Source organism: Arabidopsis lyrata, assembly GCF_000004255.2.
Source record: "Arabidopsis lyrata subsp. lyrata unplaced genomic scaffold ARALYscaffold_3, whole genome shotgun sequence".
In the NCBI taxonomy this organism is placed as follows: Eukaryota; Viridiplantae; Streptophyta; class Magnoliopsida; order Brassicales; family Brassicaceae; genus Arabidopsis; species Arabidopsis lyrata.
Window position 1 is genome coordinate 8,055,549 of NW_003302553.1, and position 19,912 is coordinate 8,075,460.

At 36.6% G+C, this 19,912-nt stretch overlaps 6 protein-coding genes across 7 annotated transcripts; 3 read left to right on the plus strand and 3 right to left on the minus strand.

Annotated features, from left to right (window-relative positions):
• Positions 1–58: 58 nt before the first annotated feature.
• LOC9321343 (putative 60S ribosomal protein L30-1) lies at positions 59–717 on the plus strand. Its single transcript, XM_002883101.2, has 2 exons — positions 59–266; positions 362–717. Exons 1-2 carry the CDS (start codon positions 140–142, stop codon positions 571–573), a joined length of 339 nt encoding a protein of 112 aa, XP_002883147.1. The 5' UTR covers positions 59–139; the 3' UTR covers positions 574–717.
• A 110-nt stretch (positions 718–827) lies between these two features.
• On the minus strand, positions 828–4,207 carry LOC9319215 (probable serine/threonine-protein kinase WNK6). The gene is made up of 8 exons (XM_021030599.1): positions 4,030–4,207; positions 3,392–3,490; positions 3,178–3,215; positions 2,757–2,984; positions 2,453–2,673; positions 2,138–2,295; positions 1,630–2,053; positions 828–1,549 (listed from the first exon to the last, which is right to left on the minus strand). Exons 2-8 carry the CDS (start codon positions 3,476–3,478, stop codon positions 1,002–1,004), a joined length of 1,704 nt encoding a protein of 567 aa, XP_020886258.1. The 5' UTR covers positions 3,479–3,490; positions 4,030–4,207; the 3' UTR covers positions 828–1,001.
• A 127-nt stretch (positions 4,208–4,334) lies between these two features.
• LOC9321344 lies at positions 4,335–5,971 on the minus strand. The gene is made up of 2 exons (XM_002885232.2): positions 5,646–5,971; positions 4,335–4,806 (listed from the first exon to the last, which is right to left on the minus strand). The coding sequence occupies exons 1-2, from the start codon at positions 5,826–5,828 to the stop codon at positions 4,570–4,572; spliced, it is 420 nt and encodes a 139-aa protein (XP_002885278.1). The 5' UTR covers positions 5,829–5,971; the 3' UTR covers positions 4,335–4,569.
• A 294-nt stretch (positions 5,972–6,265) lies between these two features.
• Positions 6,266–9,481, minus strand: LOC9321345 (autophagy-related protein 13b). Of its 2 annotated transcripts, none has more exons than XM_002885233.2 (4): positions 9,115–9,481; positions 7,529–8,883; positions 7,260–7,441; positions 6,266–6,832 (listed from the first exon to the last, which is right to left on the minus strand). In XM_002885233.2, the coding sequence occupies exons 2-4, from the start codon at positions 8,861–8,863 to the stop codon at positions 6,460–6,462; spliced, it is 1,890 nt and encodes a 629-aa protein (XP_002885279.1). In that variant the 5' UTR covers positions 8,864–8,883; positions 9,115–9,481; the 3' UTR covers positions 6,266–6,459. The 2 variants fall into 2 exon arrangements, with proteins under 2 accessions (XP_002885279.1, XP_020888359.1); XM_021032700.1 differs by lacking the exon at positions 9,115–9,481 and having other exon boundaries at positions 7,529–8,675; positions 8,824–8,883.
• A 4,134-nt stretch (positions 9,482–13,615) lies between these two features.
• LOC9321346 (RING-H2 finger protein ATL77) lies at positions 13,616–15,016 on the plus strand. Its single transcript, XM_002883102.2, has one exon. The coding sequence runs from the start codon at positions 14,129–14,131 to the stop codon at positions 14,780–14,782; it is 654 nt and encodes a 217-aa protein (XP_002883148.1). The 5' UTR covers positions 13,616–14,128; the 3' UTR covers positions 14,783–15,016.
• A 3,544-nt stretch (positions 15,017–18,560) lies between these two features.
• On the plus strand, positions 18,561–19,493 carry LOC9319216 (RING-H2 finger protein ATL78). Its single transcript, XM_021031847.1, has one exon. The coding sequence runs from the start codon at positions 18,651–18,653 to the stop codon at positions 19,317–19,319; it is 669 nt and encodes a 222-aa protein (XP_020887506.1). The 5' UTR covers positions 18,561–18,650; the 3' UTR covers positions 19,320–19,493.
• Positions 19,494–19,912: the final 419 nt, after the last annotated feature.

Consider the following 19,912-nt stretch of genomic DNA (forward strand, 5'->3'; position numbering starts at 1 on the left):
TCCTGACTCGCAGAGAAAACCCTAAGGTTTCTTAAGTCTCTCTATTAAAGCTCTCATTTTACGCCGCCCCAAAGCTTCTGCTTGAGCTCGAAAAACTCTTGCTTGTAATCCGGCGATCTGAATCTTCCCGGCGGCGAAAATGGTTGCGGCGAAGAAGACGAAGAAGTCCCATGAGGGAATCAACAGCAGATTAGCTCTTGTGATGAAGAGTGGAAAGTACACTCTCGGATACAAATCTGTTCTCAAATCCCTTCGCAGCTCCAAAGGTATAATTTAAAATCTTTCTTCATCGAATCACTATAGTGTTGGTCGTCTTCCTCGTATTTCCGTAGAATAATTGTTGGATATTGTTGTGGTTTAGGTAAGCTGATATTGATATCTAGCAATTGCCCACCATTGAGGAGATCAGAGATTGAATACTATGCCATGCTTGCTAAAGTTGGAGTTCATCACTACAATGGTAACAATGTTGATTTGGGTACTGCTTGTGGTAAATACTTCCGAGTCTCTTGCCTCAGCATCGTTGATCCTGGTGATTCCGACATCATCAAGGCACTTCCTGGAGATCAGTGATTCTGATTTGTTATCATGATGATTTTGCCATGTTGTTCTCTATGCTGCTTTGTTATGCATTGTGTTCTTCAAAGACTTAATGTTAGATTTCTTTGGCTTCTTAACTCCTTAATGGTTTTGTTATAATTATTACATTTTCGACTCCGTTGATGGATCATTTACATGAAAAGGCGTGATTAGTTTTGTTACGAACAACACTTGGTTAATAGACAATTTTAACATAATCCATTTTTATGTTTCTAATAAGCAACAACTGACCAAATTAAATCTCAATTAATCAAAAAAGAAACCCTTCAACCTGTAGGAAACTTTCTACATTTTCAGGGAGTGAAGAGCTTCTTCTTCTTCTCCAACCAACAAATTAAACACAGAGATTAAGAAAAAAAGTTAACGAAGAGCGTCTTTGATTTGTTTGAGCTTTTTGGCTTTTACTTCAGCTTCATGAGAGACAACTTTTTCTTTGTCTCCATAATGGCTTCTTCTCTTTTCGTTGCTATCTCTTTCATCTCTTCCTGATACTTAGCTTCTATCTCCTCCAGTTCCTGTCTTAACCTTTCTTCTTCCTCCAAACTTACTGGTTCGGTTGCTTCTTCTGCTTCTTGATTGGAGCTCCCGTTTTCTCCTTTGGTGGCATCGACGCATTGCTTATCTTCCTCTTCTGATCGTGGGCAATCTGAGTTCCACGAGTGACTAACCGACTCACAAGCATCATGGAAAGTAGTCTCCTCTTGTTTCTGTGGCTTTGCTTCGTTATGATGACTTCTTGAGTTCTGATTCAGTTGCGAATGGATGAGATGATCGACTGTGACATCAGTTTTCCAGGTGGGTATCATGTTGACGAGTAGTATATCAATCAGCTCGGCTATAAACGTGACGTTCTGGTCAGTTAACTCGAGTTGCTCAACCATCTCACTCGACACCTTAGAAGCAGTGTCACCTTCTTGATAGAACAGAAAATGAATGTTCCTTACACGCCCTGCAACAAGAAACAGTTTCAGAATGTGAACATATCGAAGAAGTAATGAATCTTAGCTGGAGATGAATAAAAGAACTGACCATTCTCATCTACTATACGAAGAATTAGGGACACAGACTGCTCATCATTTTCTTCACCCTTGAGGACAAAGAAATTTCCTCTCTTTGCGCGTCTAACCTCAATACACCTGGATCCTGAATTGTCGCTAAAAGTAACAATAGGCAGGTTACTGTCTTCATCGAGATCTATAGACAAGGTTTTACTAGGCCGTGTTGTAGGAGGGCCTTCAGACATAAGGCAACGGTCTCCAAATGCGCCTTCTTTGGGCATTACAATGTCGGGAAGCGGCAAAGGATTGTTCATTGTTAAACCATTTAGTTGCAGAAAAGGGTCCAGTAAAAGCTCTTTTGCTGACAGCCTCTCGGATGCAGGAAGTAAGCATTTCTCAATAAACTGTTTTACTTCTGGGTCTTTAACCCTGGAGAGTGAAGCAGGTTTTATTCCCTTGAAATCACCAAGAACAAGAATCGGTTAAAATCTTGTCAATAAACTATGGATGTGGCATATATGTCTTTGTTGCTAACTCACCGATGAAACCTTCTTGTATATCTGAGCAGAGTTTTTGCATTCACAGTAGGGATATTCAAATGTCACCATCTCCAACATACACATCCCAAATGAATAAATATCAGCCAATTCGTTGTAGTTCTCATCGTAAAGCTCGGGTGCCATAAACTCCGGGGTTCCTGTTGGTAACACACAATTTGACCCCAAAAGAAGACAAATTAAAATGTGACAGACAAAGAATATAGCATGGCTATAACTGTATCCGTTCTTCTTGGATTAAACCAGAGAAAAGTGAATATTTTAGCAACATCAACAAGCGGGAAATAGAAACTATACCAATCACACTTTTGGCGTTAGCTTGCTCCATGACAGTGGCTAGACCAAGATCTCCTATTTTCACTTCTCCATGGTTTCCATTGATAAAAATGTTATCGCATTTGAGATCCCGATGTATAATCGGTGGCTCTTGACCGTGAAGATATCTCAAACCCATTAAAATCTGCCTCGCCCAATTCTTCACGGCCTTCATGTTCACCTTCCTGTGTTTCTTGCGGTAGCTGAAACCAAAGATTGCTTAAACTCCATAATGGTGATCTCCTCAATAAGAAGAAAGGGAAAAAAAAGGAAGGGAGATACATACTGTCGGAGGCTCCCTGAAGTGAATAGCTCAGTTATTATGTTAACTGTCTTGTTCTTATCATCGATCCATGAATTATAGAACCTAATAATATTATTGTGCTTCAATGATTTCAACAGACGCACTTCAGAATACAGCCTCTCAAGGCAATTCGGTGACTGCAAAACATCATCTATTCGTACTTGGTTCCAAGCGACTTCAATCCCATCTACTTCATCGAATGCCTTATAACTGATTTCCTTGAGTTAAGGTACAGACCAAGAAAGATGCAGAATAATATATTCATTCTCTTAAAGAGTCTCTTAAAACAACTTCACTGACATGAATACATGATATAAGGACATTCCTAGGAAGCTTCTGATATCAAGAATATTCTAATCTCAGAAATATATATATATATATCAAAACAAACCGAAAAGGATACACAGTCTTGAATGCGCCTTTTCCAATAACCTCTTTATACTGAAAGGTCCACAATTAATTGGTTAACAACATAAGATATCTAAATCACCACACAATATTTACTCAAAACCAAAACATTTGAAAAGTAAACAAGATCCCTCTTTTCTTGGTTTTATAGTATCAATCAATTACTCAACAAATAGAAAAAAATAGCATTCCAAAGAACCTCCTCATACCCGTATATATCGAAAAGTTGGATCAACTTCGAGCACTTCGGGGTCAGGAGGCTCTTGAAGTGCACAAGCATCGTCTGTACCTTCCATTCTTTCTTAAACCTTGAAAAGTATACAACAGAAAACAAAACCATAAAATCACAGAATGAGATCATAGAAACCCTTAGATTCTTTTTGGGTGCAACACCTTGCAATAAAAGAATTTCAAGGACAACAAGATATTCACACGCTAATACAACCCTAAATCCGATTTTAGCTGGAATGTTTTGTGAAACTCCTCAACATCAAAAACAAAACAAAACAACAAAAAAAAACAAAATTTAGGAGCGTGACATAATTTTTATAAAACCAATCCAATACTCTTTTTCTCAGATTGAATTCCGTCAAAATCCACATTCGATACAGGCATAAACAATTGGCATGAACTATTTCATAATTTTGAGAGGATAAACAAAAAATGCCAAACAACACCTACATGTATGAGTATATCGATAAAGTGAGAAACCGATTCACGTCAATGCATACATTCAAATGAACATAGAAAACACACGATTAAAAGATTTCCTCTCCCAAAAAAAGCGGTAAAAGGTAAGAGAATCGCGTAGATTTTTATCAATAAGATTCTGACGTTTCGATTCTACCTGGAGAAACGAAGCTTTGTCCTGTAATTGAAACGAAAGGGAGAAGGAGAACAACAATGGGAGGAAAAATCAGAACCCTAATTGAGAAAATCGATGGATGAAGAAGAAGATGCAGCGACACGGGAAATTATAACAAGTGTTTGTTCTTAGCTAATTTACGAACCACCACCTCTATTTTAAATTCATTATTCTTTTCCCAAAATTAATTTTTAGAAAAAAAGAATGAAAAAAATTTGAAGTCCTAAAAACAGAGAAACGCTCTGTCCATGCAAACATGACGTGTCAATAATACATGTGGCACTTGATTCGGGATTATTAACCCAATTGCTGAAGTTGAAATATCCACTGGGAAAATAGCGAAAACAACAAAAATAAAACACATGAAATTTAGTTCAATTTACCTAAAAGGCTAAAATATTATTATTACATAATTTAATTGTCTACGCAAAAACGCATACCACAACTTGCAACCAAAAAGACTCATATCCATTGAAGGAGACTTCCATGTAGTGAGTAAACATTTCAAAGAAAATGATTTTCTCATCGTGATAACCCTAGAATGTTGTCGTCATCTTCGTCCGAGGAGGAATTATCATATAAGCTCTCAGTAGTAAGTCTGTTAGGCTCGGTCAGACTAACTTCCTTTTCCAATTGTCCAATCTTGATGTCGCGGTGTTTAACTAGGAGCCAGCGCAGCAGTTTGTCTTCCTTGTTGAGGTAGTGAAGCTCCTTGTTCATGTTTGGAGTTGTCATCATTGTTATCTGCATCAATTGCCCCTGCAGTATTCGCCCGATATGATTATGTCAAAGCTCCAAGGCAGAAAATGATACTAACTACTAAGCAAACCCGTGATTCTACAGATTAGTGAGCGAGAAGCTAATAAAGGTGCATGTTCAATTTTCATTGTCTGCAAATTCTACCAAAGAGACATAGGAGATTGATGTTTAAAGCTTGTATTGATTGATACCCTCAATCCTACATCTATTGCAGATCGAAACAAAATGTCTCTGGTTTTACTTCTTCGTAGCCCAAATTCTATTCCTACAATAGCCAAAATTTCAAAGAACAAATACAGTTTGAAGAAATCTGTGCGAGTATATATAAGCGAAAGCTACGATTGCTTATCTCTCTACAGTTAAAGCATCAACTAATAATAAAACTCCACACTGATCCAAAGCACAATCAAGCTCTTTGAACAATTGACTTAGATAGGAACTATTCTAGAATCCTAGCTGTTCTGTTATCCTCATCAGGAGTTTATAAAATCGGGTAGACAAAATCACTCAGAAGCAACCTTTTGTGACTAGTAACAATATGATGAGTTTGCTTCAAGAATCCAACTGAAAGTTAAACTAAGTGTAAGTAATCTGGGCGAAATAAGTATCAGTCCAATAGTCGTAGCAAGCATTTATATGCAATGACTGCAAAATTTCCCCAAGTCAAGTCTTTAACCATAAGAATCGATCAGCAATATTCAAAACACGAAGCTATTTCGATATGGTCACAAAAGGCCAGCCTAAACCCTAATTCTAATAGCATTGAATCGGCCTGGAGAAATCCTGATCCAAACAAACTCTACGGACTCATATCATCGGTTCAGTAAGAAATTGAATACCTGGTAGTGTCTTCCGTCGAGCTTTCTAATGCCGTAACCCAATTCGACCTTGCCAAAGGATTTGATCTCGGTGAGGACGCCATTTCTGCTATAAACGTGTTTCCCGATGCGCGCAACGAGATCGATGAGGCCTTCCTTCCTGATTATTGGCTTGAACAAAAGCATACAGTCGTAGAGCGGCATTTTGATCTTCTTCTTCCTTCCGACGACAAAGAGATTAGATTTGGACTGTTTGTTCTCTCTGCTTTACATTAGGGTTTTACTCTTCACAGATTCGCCGACGGGTGACCAACTTCTTTTTCCTCAAATACGACACCGTGTTGTTCAAAAAAAAATTTCTCGAATCGCTTTGCTAATATTTTGTTATTTTCGTCTGAGATATTTCTTAAATTAGATATGGAAAATGGTTTAAATACTTGCTGTCGAAAAAAAAAAAAAAAATGGTTTAAATAAATACTTATAAACCCAAAGATGAAATTGTAGAAAGCTTTCATAAATCGTTGACAACAAAAGATGATTTTTATACATATGCTTACCATTTATATACATAGAATTTTTTTCTTTTATATACATATGCTTACCATTTATTTACATACTATAGAATTTATTTTTGATATATATTGTACATTGTTTACCATTTATTTACATAGAATTTTTTTCTTTTTTGGGTATATGTTTATTTACATGGACCAATGTCATCATCATCCAAAGAGTCGAGAGAGCTTTATATTATTATATACATAGGCACATTCTGCAAAAAACACAAAACCAAACCAAAACCCAAAATGGGTCAAGATTCTGAAACCATCAAATATCAAACTTCAAAAGGTGAAGTAGTAACCGAGGAAGGGTTTGATGTGGATTGACTAAGCAACAAATGATTCTTCATTTCTTTGTAAGACCTCAACTCTTCCAATGCATCAGCTGTTGTCTTTGAGGCCAGAGTAATCCCCGAGGCTGTGATAGACGCTACTGCTATCTCGTGAGCCCCTGCGGGTTTGTTGCTGTTGTTGTTGTTCCAGCAAATTTCAGGTATCGAAGATTCAGAGACATCTTGTCTGAGAGGAGGAGCTTTCTTCAGCATTCTCACAAGGGCACCAACTTCAGCATCTTGGGACTTCTTCGGGTATGACCCACTTGAATCGAGTGGTTCATGTATGTCTCCTCTGTGGTCGAACGACCCTGGTCTGAAATAAGGCAGTAAACCAAAATCAGCTTCTACTGCAAACAGTTACAAAACAAAGTCTCAAGAACTGGGTCAGCCCTGAGACAAACCATTCAAACAAAGTTCTCTTTCTTCTTTTTATAAGATCAGTACAAGAATACGCCAAAATTAATCCAAGCTACACGGATACAGAAGCATTACAGTAACCATTTGGGTCTTATGGCTGTAAAAGCTCAAAGTAAGAAAGAACATGAACAAGCTTCTTAAATGAATTGATTAGCTTAAGAGGCCAGGATTAGTAAATCACTTATTTAGAAACTCAATTGGTTTTGAAATATAACAGAGATCCACTTAGAACGACAACCGAAAGCAATCAAAAGATTGTATGCTTGGGCTGCAGATAAAGTGGAAAAGACACCATGAGATATGTACGTTTTTTAAGACCATACCTGCTATTACGATCTGCGATATCATCATACTCAACATCAAATGGGCAAGGGAAATCAGGATCATCAAAATCGTCTTGGAAAGATCTACTGGAACTCCGGGAAAATGATATCCGCGGTGAGCTGTTGGAAGACGGCCTCACCCCAGAATTTCTTCTAAAGTCATCTCTCCCATAAAGAAACAGCTAGAAGGATAATGAATAACAGTTTAACTCGTTCAGTCCCATGATCCAGAAAACAGATAAAAGATAAGACATGTGGAGTACGTTTACCTTATCTATTGCTCCTCCAGATTCACCAGGACCCAAGTTTCTCACAGGCTTCAACGAAGGGTGTCTCGACAATTTCAGATGACCAGAAGGTGCCACAACGTTTTCTTTGGACTGGAAAGTTGGAGCTGGGATTCTGACTGGAGCACTTTCAGTACGCGTGATGCCTCTTGGGACGGCGTGTTTTGGGGCTGAAGGAGAAGGAGGAGGGGAGAAATCTTGAGAAGGAGGATATCCTTCAGCATAGCATTCCTTCCTACGACCAGTGGGTATATCAGAAGGGTGAGGAGGAAGGTGACGGGAGCAAGGATGTGAAACCAATGCATGTGAATCCGAGCGTGTAGGCGATGGTGAGCAAGAAACAGAAGGTGGAGATGCTTTGTAACGATCGAAACTCCAGCTATGCCGCCTTTGAAATGGCAGCAATGGAGGAGAACCATATGAAAGAGGAAGGGAAGGGAACCTCTTTAAAGGATCAGCCAAGGGACTTCCAACATAATCGGTTATAAATGTTGGAGACATAGGAGTTGAGTGTTCGCAACTGACATCGGAAAGAGAACGATATAAAACCGATAAGCAAAGTCTACCACAGATAGTTTCAACCGGTGTGAAAGAAAACTTCTGCATTTCTGCCTCTTCTCTACGAGTGAATGGCTCAACAATAGAGGGAACCCTGGGAACAAGCTTGAACTTGAAGATCTGCCCCGAGGAATTAAGTTCCCGGAAAATCTTATAAGCAGGTAAAAGCCTAACCATCACAAACAATGATCTTAGCAGCAGAGTAGCTTTCTTATACATGACTTGCAACTTATTACTGCTTGACCTCCTGCTACTGGTAGTAACAGATTCCCTGATCTTCCTATTATCATACTGCACCACCCATCTCTCAATAATCTGCTCGTTCTTAGCTTCACATCCCAATTCATCTTGATCAGAATTCCAACCCGACTGATAATCTTTCCCGGAAAAATTCCTGATAAGCTCCCTTTTACCAGACAAGTTCATCTGATCACCAACAAGTGGCCTCACCACAAGAACCACATCAACAACCAAAGGCTCAAGACTGCTTCTCCTCCCGATATCAAAACTCTCTAACGCTGCAGGGCATTCCCTAAGAGCTAGATTGAACCATTTGTCGCGAGGCCTGACACTGGAGGAAGAGGAAGAAGATGAGGAAGGAGAACAAATCATCTGGTCACCACTAAAATTCCTTGAAGACATAAAAGGAGTCCTTGACTCGAGAATGATGTGAAGGCTTTTAGCAAAGAACTCAAATATGATTTGTTCAGCTTTAGCACCTTCTGAATTTTTGTTACTCCTGTTGTGTGAAGATGACATCTTTCTATCAAAAACTGTTCCTGGGGATCAAAATTCAAAACCACATATTCAAAATCAGTAACCCTATTAATTCCACATTTGATCAAATCGATCATAACCTCCACTAAAAACCCAGAATCATAAATATAGTTGTCGATGATCAAATCCATCTAATAAACAAAAATCAGAGAGTAAAAACTAAAAACCTAAAACCCAGAACAGAGCAAGTACAGTACATAACTCACGAACTCATGAAAAGTTAACATCATTACCTTATCGAGTAACCACCGACTTGTGTCGCTGCTTTTAACTTCGTCTTCTTCTTCTTCGAACTTATTCTGCACTCTTGTTTTTTGTTTTTTTTTTTTCGATTTTATTGGCAAAATTGAAAGAACCCTAACGAAGATTTAAGAAAGAAAAAAAAGGACAAAACTTTCGATTACAAAAAATTAGTGTTCCGAATTCAAAACCATGGAAGACGAAACTGAATCAAACCCATGGGAAATTTCAGGAAATCAAGCAAGTTTATTTCGTCATTATCAGATTAGTAATACTAGTTCATTCGAATTCTTAGTTTTGTTTATTTTCCAGAGACGATTTGATATCTTCTTCGTGACTCGTTCGATACACACTCAATACTTTCAATTTCTTTTTTTTTTCCCAAATTTATTATATATATATTTTTACTTTGTTAGTGGGTCCCAGAACTAGGTCCTTCGTTTTGAGTTCGTAGGTAAGGGAAGTTAGGAATATACCAGTTTATTTATGTGATCGAAATCGAATGTTAAAAAAAAAACAATTACTCGTTAGCTAATCTAATTAAAATTAGCTAAATATTTTTGGGGAAGATTTGTTGCAACTGATGAACTGAACAAAAGAAATTGGTGCAAATTATTTCTTTTGTTATTGGACATGCATCATAAGATGTGAACATATAATATATGTTGATTTTTTATATATGCAACTCTCTTTTTTTTGGTAAAAAAGAAATTTAGATATGCAATGAAAATAGAGAAATTAATAAGAAGAAAATAATTAAAATAAGATTTTCAAATAACAGCAAATCATGAAAAGATGAATTGTAAAGGAAAAACTGTTTAAGATTTGGTTAAAAGTTACTCCCTCCGTTTCGTTTTAGTTGTCGTTTTAGGACTTAAATTTTGTTTCGCAATAGTTGTCGTTTTAGGTTTTTAATGCAAATGTTTGGTAAAAATTCTAGTATTATCCCTATTATTTTGATGTTTTGGCCAATAAAAAAATTTATAATATATATTAATGAAGGGTAAAACAGAAAATTTAATGTTTTTCTTAATTTGTGTGAGAAAACCTTAAACGACAACTAAAACGAAACGGATGGAGTAAAATTTTTCAGTTGTTAAAAATTTTATATTTAAATGACAAGTTTCTTACATATAAATAGATAATTAATTACGTATAGAAGAAAGTGTCAAACTTTGTAAATTGTAAACTAAGTTATCCCAAAATCTTTAGTAGTTTTCTTTGTGTGTGCTCCAGTTTAACATCGCAAATGTTCTCTTGAATGGTCCAAATCACAACAACATGAATAGATAAGAGAGACCAACAATGTGAGAGCCTAATTGGAATCACGGAAGGTTCCACAACAAATCCATTCTTTTTTCATTTACTGCTTTGGTCTCCCATATGTCTCATTTACATTAACACAATAACGCGGCAGGTAAGACTAATCGTCCTGTGTTCGTATTTCTTGGTGATAAGAGTAAGTAGAAATCATCATATGTGAATAGAATTTCTAATGCGTCAAAATCACACTTAAAACATATATAAATATTTTCATTGGACCACATTTAAGCCCAATTGGATTGAGAGCTAAATATGAATTTGAATTTAAGCCCATATACGATTTCAGATTCCAAATTAAAATTGGAGGATTATTCGATCCACCATTTCAAACGAAATTATTTTGTATGTTTGCTTTTTTTTTTTTTTTTTTTTTGTAAAACTTTACTTAAATAACCAGAACTCAAACTCCAGTAAAGGAGGAGACATTACAAGATAACAGGGCAGATTTTGCTAGAGAATCTGCCATAACATTCTCAATACGAGGAACAAAGTGAAAAGAAATAGAAGTAAACTTGGTCTTAAGGAGCTTGATGTCCTCCAATAAGCCGTCAAGTTCATTTGCATGGCCGTCGGCGTTGAGAAGAAGCATAAGCTCTTGACAGTCCGAGAAACAAGCCAGCCTTGAAACACCCTGCGCTAAAGCCACGTTGATCGCCGCCTTCAAAGCTAGTGTCTCCGCTACTAGAACAGAGGACACATAGGGTCGTGATGATGATCCCTGAAACAGAGAAACCTTAAGTGGATTCTCAATAATCCACCCCAAACCACACATGTTAGTATCCGACTTCCAAGCCGCATCTGAGAAGCAAAGCAAGGCATCCTGATGCACAGCTGCGCTATCCACCAACTTCTGGATTTTCTTTTTTGGTGGAGCGTGCAGCTTTGCCTCCTGCCAACTCCCAGCTTCCTTAATAGCTTTATGGATTGTATCTTCCTCTGTACATAACCTATCCTCGAAGATAAGAAGATTGCGCGCCTTCCACAAGAACCATAGGATCCAAGGGTACAAAGGAGACAAGCCAACTCCCACAGGAGGGAGGGTGAGCCTTTTTCTAGACTCCACCAGCAGATCTTTAAAAGAGATAAGGCAAGAGTCCAGAGGTAACCTGTTCACCGGTGCCAATTCCCAGACTTTCCTTGCAAAAGGACACCTAAAGAAAAGGTGCAGAGAGTCTTCAGTTTCTCCACAGCGCTTACAAGCCACATTCGCCTCCAATCCTCTGATTGACAACGCGTAACCTTGTAAATTATTTTGTATGTTTGCTAATTGCTAGTTTTTGGCTCTGTTACGCACTTCTTCGAAACCAGAACACAATAGATGTTAGAGTTGGATGATTATTCGTAATAGAAACATCACTTTGAAGAATAATCCTCCATTGAGCCAAAGTGATGTTTCAAACATCAACTCTAAGGATCCAAATAATAGATGTTTTAAACATGTTTCTCGTTCTATCTATTGAAAAAATATATATCTCTATTATCGATTTTATGAAGCAAGACAAATCCTTCTGAACATATTTTATGCTGCATGTATTTACTATGAGTCTATGATTATTGATTTCGATGTGGAAACTAGTATTCATCTTAATAATGGACTAATGGGTAATCACTAACTTATCACTAGACTACGTGACATGCAAAATATTTCCCATGATGCACCAAGTACTAAAGAGATAAATGATGAATCCTACCTATATCTCATAAGTTTCTCATGAATAGCTCATTAAATTAATTAAAGAGGCATTATTAAAAAAAAAAATGATAGAAAAGTAGGGTTAAAAAGCAAAATATCCCACTTGTGATTTTTGGCGGTGCTCTAATCCATGTCCACAACCACAAATTCAACCATATCTCTACAAGTCTTTATCTCTAGAATTAAATCAACATAAAAATATACAAATGATAAAGTTATTTACACACTAAAGCCCCTTTCTAATTTGAAAAAATATGTATACTAACTCAAAGTTTGATGTGTTGCTGTTAACTAAGAGGAATATATAATGGTATATGCTTAATAATCAATGTTGATAAAATTTGTAACAAATATTGTAAAATTAATGGGCCGACGACGACCCCGGCCTTAGGTTGGAGAATTGTGTTTGAGCTTTTATAATTACATAAAAGAAAAAAAATCATGAAACGAAAACAATTGATGATTAAAAGCTAGTAAACACGTACGGGACCAGAGAGATTAAGGTTAGGGAAGATTATGTCGACCAAAAAGACAAAACTTAAAATTTAGACAATAACGTTTGTGGAGTAGACGATATTAAGCTGGTTACATCTGTTTCGTTTTCTCCTTTTATTTTTTTCTTTTTCTTTTTAATTTCCTCCTTTTATATTGTTGCTTTTTTAGCAAAAAAAAATGAATAAATAACTAAATAATACTCCACAAAGGAAGGCTCACATATATGCAGCAGACAAGTTTCTGGTTTAGATCTTGAGATATCATTCCAATATCAAAAGAAGATTTTGCGTATATTACCAGTAAAGAGCAGTGTTCTAAAAAGTGGTCTAGGCGGTCGCCTAGGCCCCGACTAGGCGCTAGACTATCATGCAACGCCTAGATAACCGCTTTGACCGCCTAAAATCACATAGTTCTTGTTTAATATATTTTTTTAATTTTAATAAGAGTTTTATTTATATATATAGTTAAAATATTCATATATTGTTTAATATAAATATAAATAAATGTTTTATCTAGTTTTTGTTTATAATTTCATAATTTTGAGTTTTATATAGATATTTTATATATAATATTATATTTATAATATTTTATGTTATAAACGTCTAAACCGCCTAAAAATCGCCTAAGCCCCGATTAAGCGTTCTAGGCGCTAGGCACTGGGTCACCGCCCGCTTAGCGCCTAGCACTTTCTTGAACATTGGTAAAGAATAAAGAGCCCAAGAAATGAAAAAAAAAAAAAATACAATTATCAGATCAACACAGACCTATCTATCCTTTTACTGTCACCATTAGTAACCGTTATTCTAAAGTACAGTGTATATTAATATTATATAGTAGTAAATTCTGTGACTTTGGTTGCAATCATTTCCAAAAATTATGTAATTTACTGAAAGGAAAATAAATAAACTTTTTCAAATATATTTTGTTTCTTGTTTTAAAAAACATAGAGAATTATGAATGAAGCGACACGACACATGGGAAAAAAGCTCAATAATACAGAGAGAATTATAGAGAGCAACAAAACACAACACACTGCTTTACAACTATCAAATAACTAGTGTGGCCAATCCATCATAATAGAGATACAACTCAACAAATGTCCTCTTGATTATAATCAGAATTATATAGTAATAATAATACATTTCAAGTTTTATTTTTGTTGTAAGAAAGTTATTTCTAGGACGAAATGATTGTCCCTACAAAGCAATTGGAAAAGATATGGTCAGAGGCACAATCTCTCTACACAAAGGAAGGATTCATGGAATTGGATAAGCTCTTTCTGGGTCCCTAATTCCTCATTTCATTTTCAGAGAAAGAAGTTTCCAAAACCAACATTTAGTGATCTCTACATATAATATTCCTATTCCCCACTAAGTATCATCAAGCTATATATAATCACCACTTTGAATCACCCAAGGCAATAAACCAAACCAAAACATCACAAGAAAAAAAAAACAGAGAGATTTTTGACCTTAAAGCTTTTTATAGAGTAAAAGATGATTTCAGATCAGTTACCTTCTTCTTCATCTCAAGTCTTCCAGGACCACTTCATCGACAGTTTCGTCTCCAGAAAATTGCTTCAGCAGATCCCATTTGCTCACAACGCTCAACAAGCTCATGTACCTGATAAGAACAACTTGAGCGGCAATGTTCTCATGCTGCTCTCTATCCTTTTGTGCGGTATCATCTGCTCCCTCGGGTTGCATTACATAATACGTTGCGCATTCAGACGTTCTCGGAGTTTCATGATCTCTGATCCCATCTCTATCCCATCCACACCAAGAGATTCATCAGTAAACAAAGGGATCCAGAAGAAAGCTCTCAAGATGTTCCCAGTTGTGAATTACTCACCTGAGATTAACCAGCCAGGGCTTGGTGAAGAGTGTGTCATCTGCTTGTCTGATTTTGTTGCTGGAGAACAGCTACGTCTGCTTCCCAAGTGTAACCACGGGTTCCACGTTCGCTGCATCGACAAATGGCTTACGCAACATATGACTTGTCCGAAATGCAGACACTGTCTGGTTGATACATGCCAAAAAGTCTCAAGTGATTGCGATGCAGCTGATCAAGTGGCAGCAACATCAACGGAGAGCATAGATATCAGAATTGCTCCTCTAGAACCTGAAGCAAGAGTAGCCACTTTTAGATAAAGCAGCTAGAGATCATAATTGCAAAATTTGGCTCTCCAGCAAGATTATAGCTTTTCTTAGACTTAAAACACAATTTATGTCCCTAGCCATAGGATTTCAAAATCAAACACAACAGAATTTTTTTTTTTTTTTTGCCTTTTGTTGTGCCTAAAGCCCAAAGTGTACAGAGAATATACCTTAAGCTTTCTGTGGCATCATAAGTTCATCAAACTTTTCTTTGCGTTTTGGTCAGTATCTGAATCTCTACTTCTTTGCAATACTCACAGCCAAGGCTAACAATCGAAATCGTCATCTGCCAAGAAAAGTTTGATAAATGCTTTTCAGAAAATTCCTCTGCATATTCAAATCACAATCACAGAGTAGAACTAGTAACAACTACTTTTGAAGGTCTGAAAAGAAATGGTTTTGATGAAGCTCTGGACACCAAGACCAAGGTACATGAAGAAGCAGTACTAAGACCACAGAATGTGATCTCGGTCTGGCCTAATCGGTTACATATCTATTCACTCACTCACCAACTTGGTAGACTAACACCGTCTATATCCCCATTCGACCCACAGTAAGTAATCTGGGTAAGAATAAACAAGGGATTCTTCGTCGCAATGATAAAGAAATGAACTCAGTGTGTTTGCAAAGGGTAATGGACCCAACACATAACAAGGTCAAACTAATCCACCTAAGTATGTGGGAAGAAGTCAAACCTAAAAGCTACTTTGAGGAATGCTTATAGTATTTTAAGATATCAGGCAACACCAACATGGTATAAGATCATAATGGAAAGCTCCACTTTAACAATCAATCATTTTTCTATAACAAGGAGCTGCTAAAGTGATAACACATGTCTTTTGGCATATGTACCTATGCTACCACATCTCTATTGGCAGTGATCTGCAATTACCATACTCAAAATCCATATAGTAGTAATTTTTAAAACCAAGATAAGAGACAAAACATATCCATATCCAATCAAACGAACATGGCTAGATTTCCAAGCATCTATATGATTCAATGAAATCTTGAGAATTTGAAGCCTAACGATTTAAATCAACATAGTGTTCTCTTACTTTAAGTCACTCCTAAACAATCGCGGAAAATAATAACTATATCAACTAGATACACAGCTTGATATTTATTCCATCTTGAAACTGAAGGAAATCCGAGTCATACTAAATAAAGTTTGAATCCACAATCCTCAGTAAGCTACTAATAACTATTTAATTATGACCAGCATGCTGAGAATATTTTTCTATATCACTGTGAGATTTTGGAAATCCTGCAGTTTCAAAGGGAACAAGATTTCATATACAAAAAGAGCTCCAGATAGATCTTAAAGATCCTAGTCACCTATGATTGGAGTGAAATAGATAAAGAGCACGGAAATATATATATTTTACAGTGCCTGAGTAGGAAGTGGGAGCTTGATAGCACATGAGGCTTTGCATAGAAAAAAAGTGTCATTGGTTAACAACATAAGAATGTGTTTTACAGGTAACATAGGTCCACTATGCATCTGAGTGATATGAGATGGTATCGAATCTTACTGTTGTAATAGACCATAGTCTGAGATAATTTCAACATATTGGTAGGTGCAATTTTCCTTTTGCTGGACTAAAAACTTAAATCAATAAGAAGATACATGTCTCAACCTTTTGGAGTATAATGGATATTAGAGGTTCAGATAATTCAGTACCATGCAACTAGAAAATGGAAAAAATTCTGTCGGCATACAAAGAATTTAAAAAAAAAAAAGACAAAAGCTCTATATTAGAGAATTGCAAATTCTAGCACAAGAAAAAGATTTAATTAGTGTGCTCCTGAAATTACTGTCATGGCTCTTCAAACACATTGAATGCGGCCAAACCATTCGAAATCAAATGCATCCAGAAAAAGTGTTCCAAATACAACTTATCTCGACTCATTCAGTATTGATACGACTTAATTATTGCTTATTATATTCCTTTGCTTTAATAATCACAAGGTAGGAAGACCACCAAAGCAAGAATGTCAACCAAAGAATGCACGAGTATCACATGGTATTCCAAGCAACATAAAGCACTAAACGCAAAGTTTATCACTTTCAGGAAGAGATAAAAAAACAGACCACTATATGTTCTTACCAGCTATATGGAACCTAGTGGCACAAAGAAAAGAAAAGACGAATCATTTTCAGATAGGCTTAAAGCTTTTCTGTAATTTTCAGAGAGAGACTGGTGAGAAAGGATAGATCTCCCCTGCTTTGCAACATCAACTCTTTGCCCAAATTATAAAAATCTACGCCAAACAAATGCTTACCTACACTATTACCAAGTCATAAGACTAAAAGTAACATTACATCTTCATCCAAAAATCTTGCTTTAGATACGTGCCACAGTAAGAACGTTTGATTCTAGATTCATGTAGTTTGCGCTGGCAATTTGCAGTAGAAGACAATATATTATAAAGTAAGCAAAAGGAAATTATATAAACCATTTGCTTTAGCTATGATTTTAATCATACGTACGAGACTGGCTTAGATAAAGGAGCAGAGCTGGACACTAATTTAGAGTGATCTTTATCGATAAAAGTAGCCTTTAACAGGATTCATGGAAGGGGCTTTTTGCCTTCTGGTTGCTAACATACTTTGGTTTACTACGGACGAGACTTGATTCCTGTTTTCCACACAAAAGTTATGAATCTTTCACTATTCACCACAGAAACAAACAAACAAAAAAGTTGAAGTTTGAGGTGACCAAGGAATTGGATACATGTGATCCAATGTAAATCAAAACTTATCAAGTTATCTTTTCTTGTAAGACACTAGATCTAAGTGATGCACAAACAACGAAATACCTTACAATCAGTGCCGGCCCTGTATAATATGGGGCCCAATACAAAAAAAAAAATTTTGGATGGATTTTATAGAAGAAATTAAAACTTGAGACCAAATTTTAAAATTTTAGGAAAATGAGGCCTAATTTTGCAATAACAAATAGATCAAATTTAAAAATTTGAGACTAAATCTGAATATTTCAAAAAAATGGGGCCTCTTATTTGCAATAAAAAGTATTTTTGAGGCCTAATTTTATACTAAAAAGCTTAAAAAATCAGGAGGCCCAATACACATGTTTCTTAGAAATGTGTGGTGGGCCGGGCCTGCTTACAATATAAAAGATACCGATATTGAGATGTAACAAGAACTCAATTCATAAGTTAACAAGAACTGAAGCAACTAACCTCAACTTTCTTTAACATATGAATATGTTATAGATTTTGTACCAACCAAACCAAGAAAACCATTTCGATGAATATAACTTATATGGGCAAATTTCTAGATCTAAATCAAACATAATCAGCATAGATACATGTCACTGCATAACTTATTTTGCATAAAACATTTATGACATAACTTATATTAGAAGCCTTGATGAGTAGGAATGAACAGAGAGAGCCAGTGACATGAACCAAGACTCAAGAGATGTATTATCTGAATGCTATCCCAAAGATGGAAAGTTCATGGCGGCTCTAGCTAAAGCTCATGGGTCCCTGTGAGCAATTCTAGATGATTTGATTTGCAAAAGCCACTGCCACATGGCACTACCATTGCAGCAAATGGTATGATGGGCCCATTTTCCATGTGAAAGCACACAAAGATTATACAAATTCAGTGGAGAATCCATATAAGATGCAGACAATTAAATAAAACAAAACACTAAAGGACCTTGCTAATTTTGTTAGCATATTCCACCAACCATAATTCAGAAAATTCAATTAAACCAATTTCCCATTAAATGTAAGAAAGTATATGCAAACCTTTACCTTTCCTCTATATATAGAACCTGCAACAAAAACCTAGAAGATCTATCTATCAAACTCTTCAAACTAGGTTATCATGTCGCCCGCAACTTCTGCTCCCATTACCAAACCAACTGAGCTCTTCCAAGATATTCGTGGAGATTTTTACTCAAGAAGACTACTACTTCATACAGCTTATCAACCACCTACCACGGCATCATCCCCGTTTGCAGACGCTCATGAAACATCACACACCTACGCAAGTCATATGAGCTTTGATGCAAATGTTGTCATGGTTCTATCAGTCCTCTTATGTGCACTAGTTTGCTCACTTGGACTGCATTCTATCATAAGATGTGCACTGAGGTACTCCAATTTATTATCATCTGAAGCTAGTGACGAGCTCTCAGTCCGCTTGGCCAACACAGGGGTCAAACAAAAAGCCTTGAAGAGTTTCCAGACAGTAAGCTACACTGCAGAACTGAAGCTGCCTGGCCTAGATACAGAGTGTGCCATATGTCTCTCGGAGTTTGTGTCCGGAGAGCGAGTCAAGCTTCTGCCAAAGTGCCACCATGGATTCCATGTCCGGTGTATAGACAAATGGCTCAGTTCACACTCATCGTGTCCCACGTGCAGGCACTGTCTCATTCAGACTTGCAAAAAGATAGCTGGCTGCAGTGAGACTGTCTCATCACCTAATCAACCACAAGAAAACGTGCATATAGCACCGCTAGGACCGGAATCATTGATACGCGGTTTTAGCTGAACACAGTCAACTAGGGTTAGGTGCAGTTATGTTTTGAAAAGCCGATATATATGTACTGCCACACCATTAGAATTAGTCGTGATCCCAAAGTATCTGCAGTTCAATATTCAAAACAACGTAATCGTTTCCACTGTAAAGTTTTAAACATTAAGACATGTTGTTTTTTTCACTTCACTCTTTAATGCCATAAAGTAAATGACATTCCAATAGAAGATCTTAGACTCACGTCAGTGAATGAAATGATAAACAACTCAAAATACAAAGATAAGGAAGCTGAGAAGGCAAAACACTCAAAACCAACCAACTTGGACACTCAAAACCAACCAACTTGGTCAACTAAGAGAATTCCCAGCTTTAAGAAATTCTCAGGTTATTAAAACATGCTATGCAACTAGTGTCTTTGTTTACTAGTGATTATCATATAAGTTTAATGCAAAGCAGACCTTAGAGTATATTGAGTAGGCTCTGTGATGATAATCAGACAATATAAAAAACGTGACAAACTAAGACACAAAGAATTCAAAAGACCCCACAAGGCTTTGATATAAACCACGGCGTTATAGGTTACACCTAGAACAAAGGGCATAAAGTAA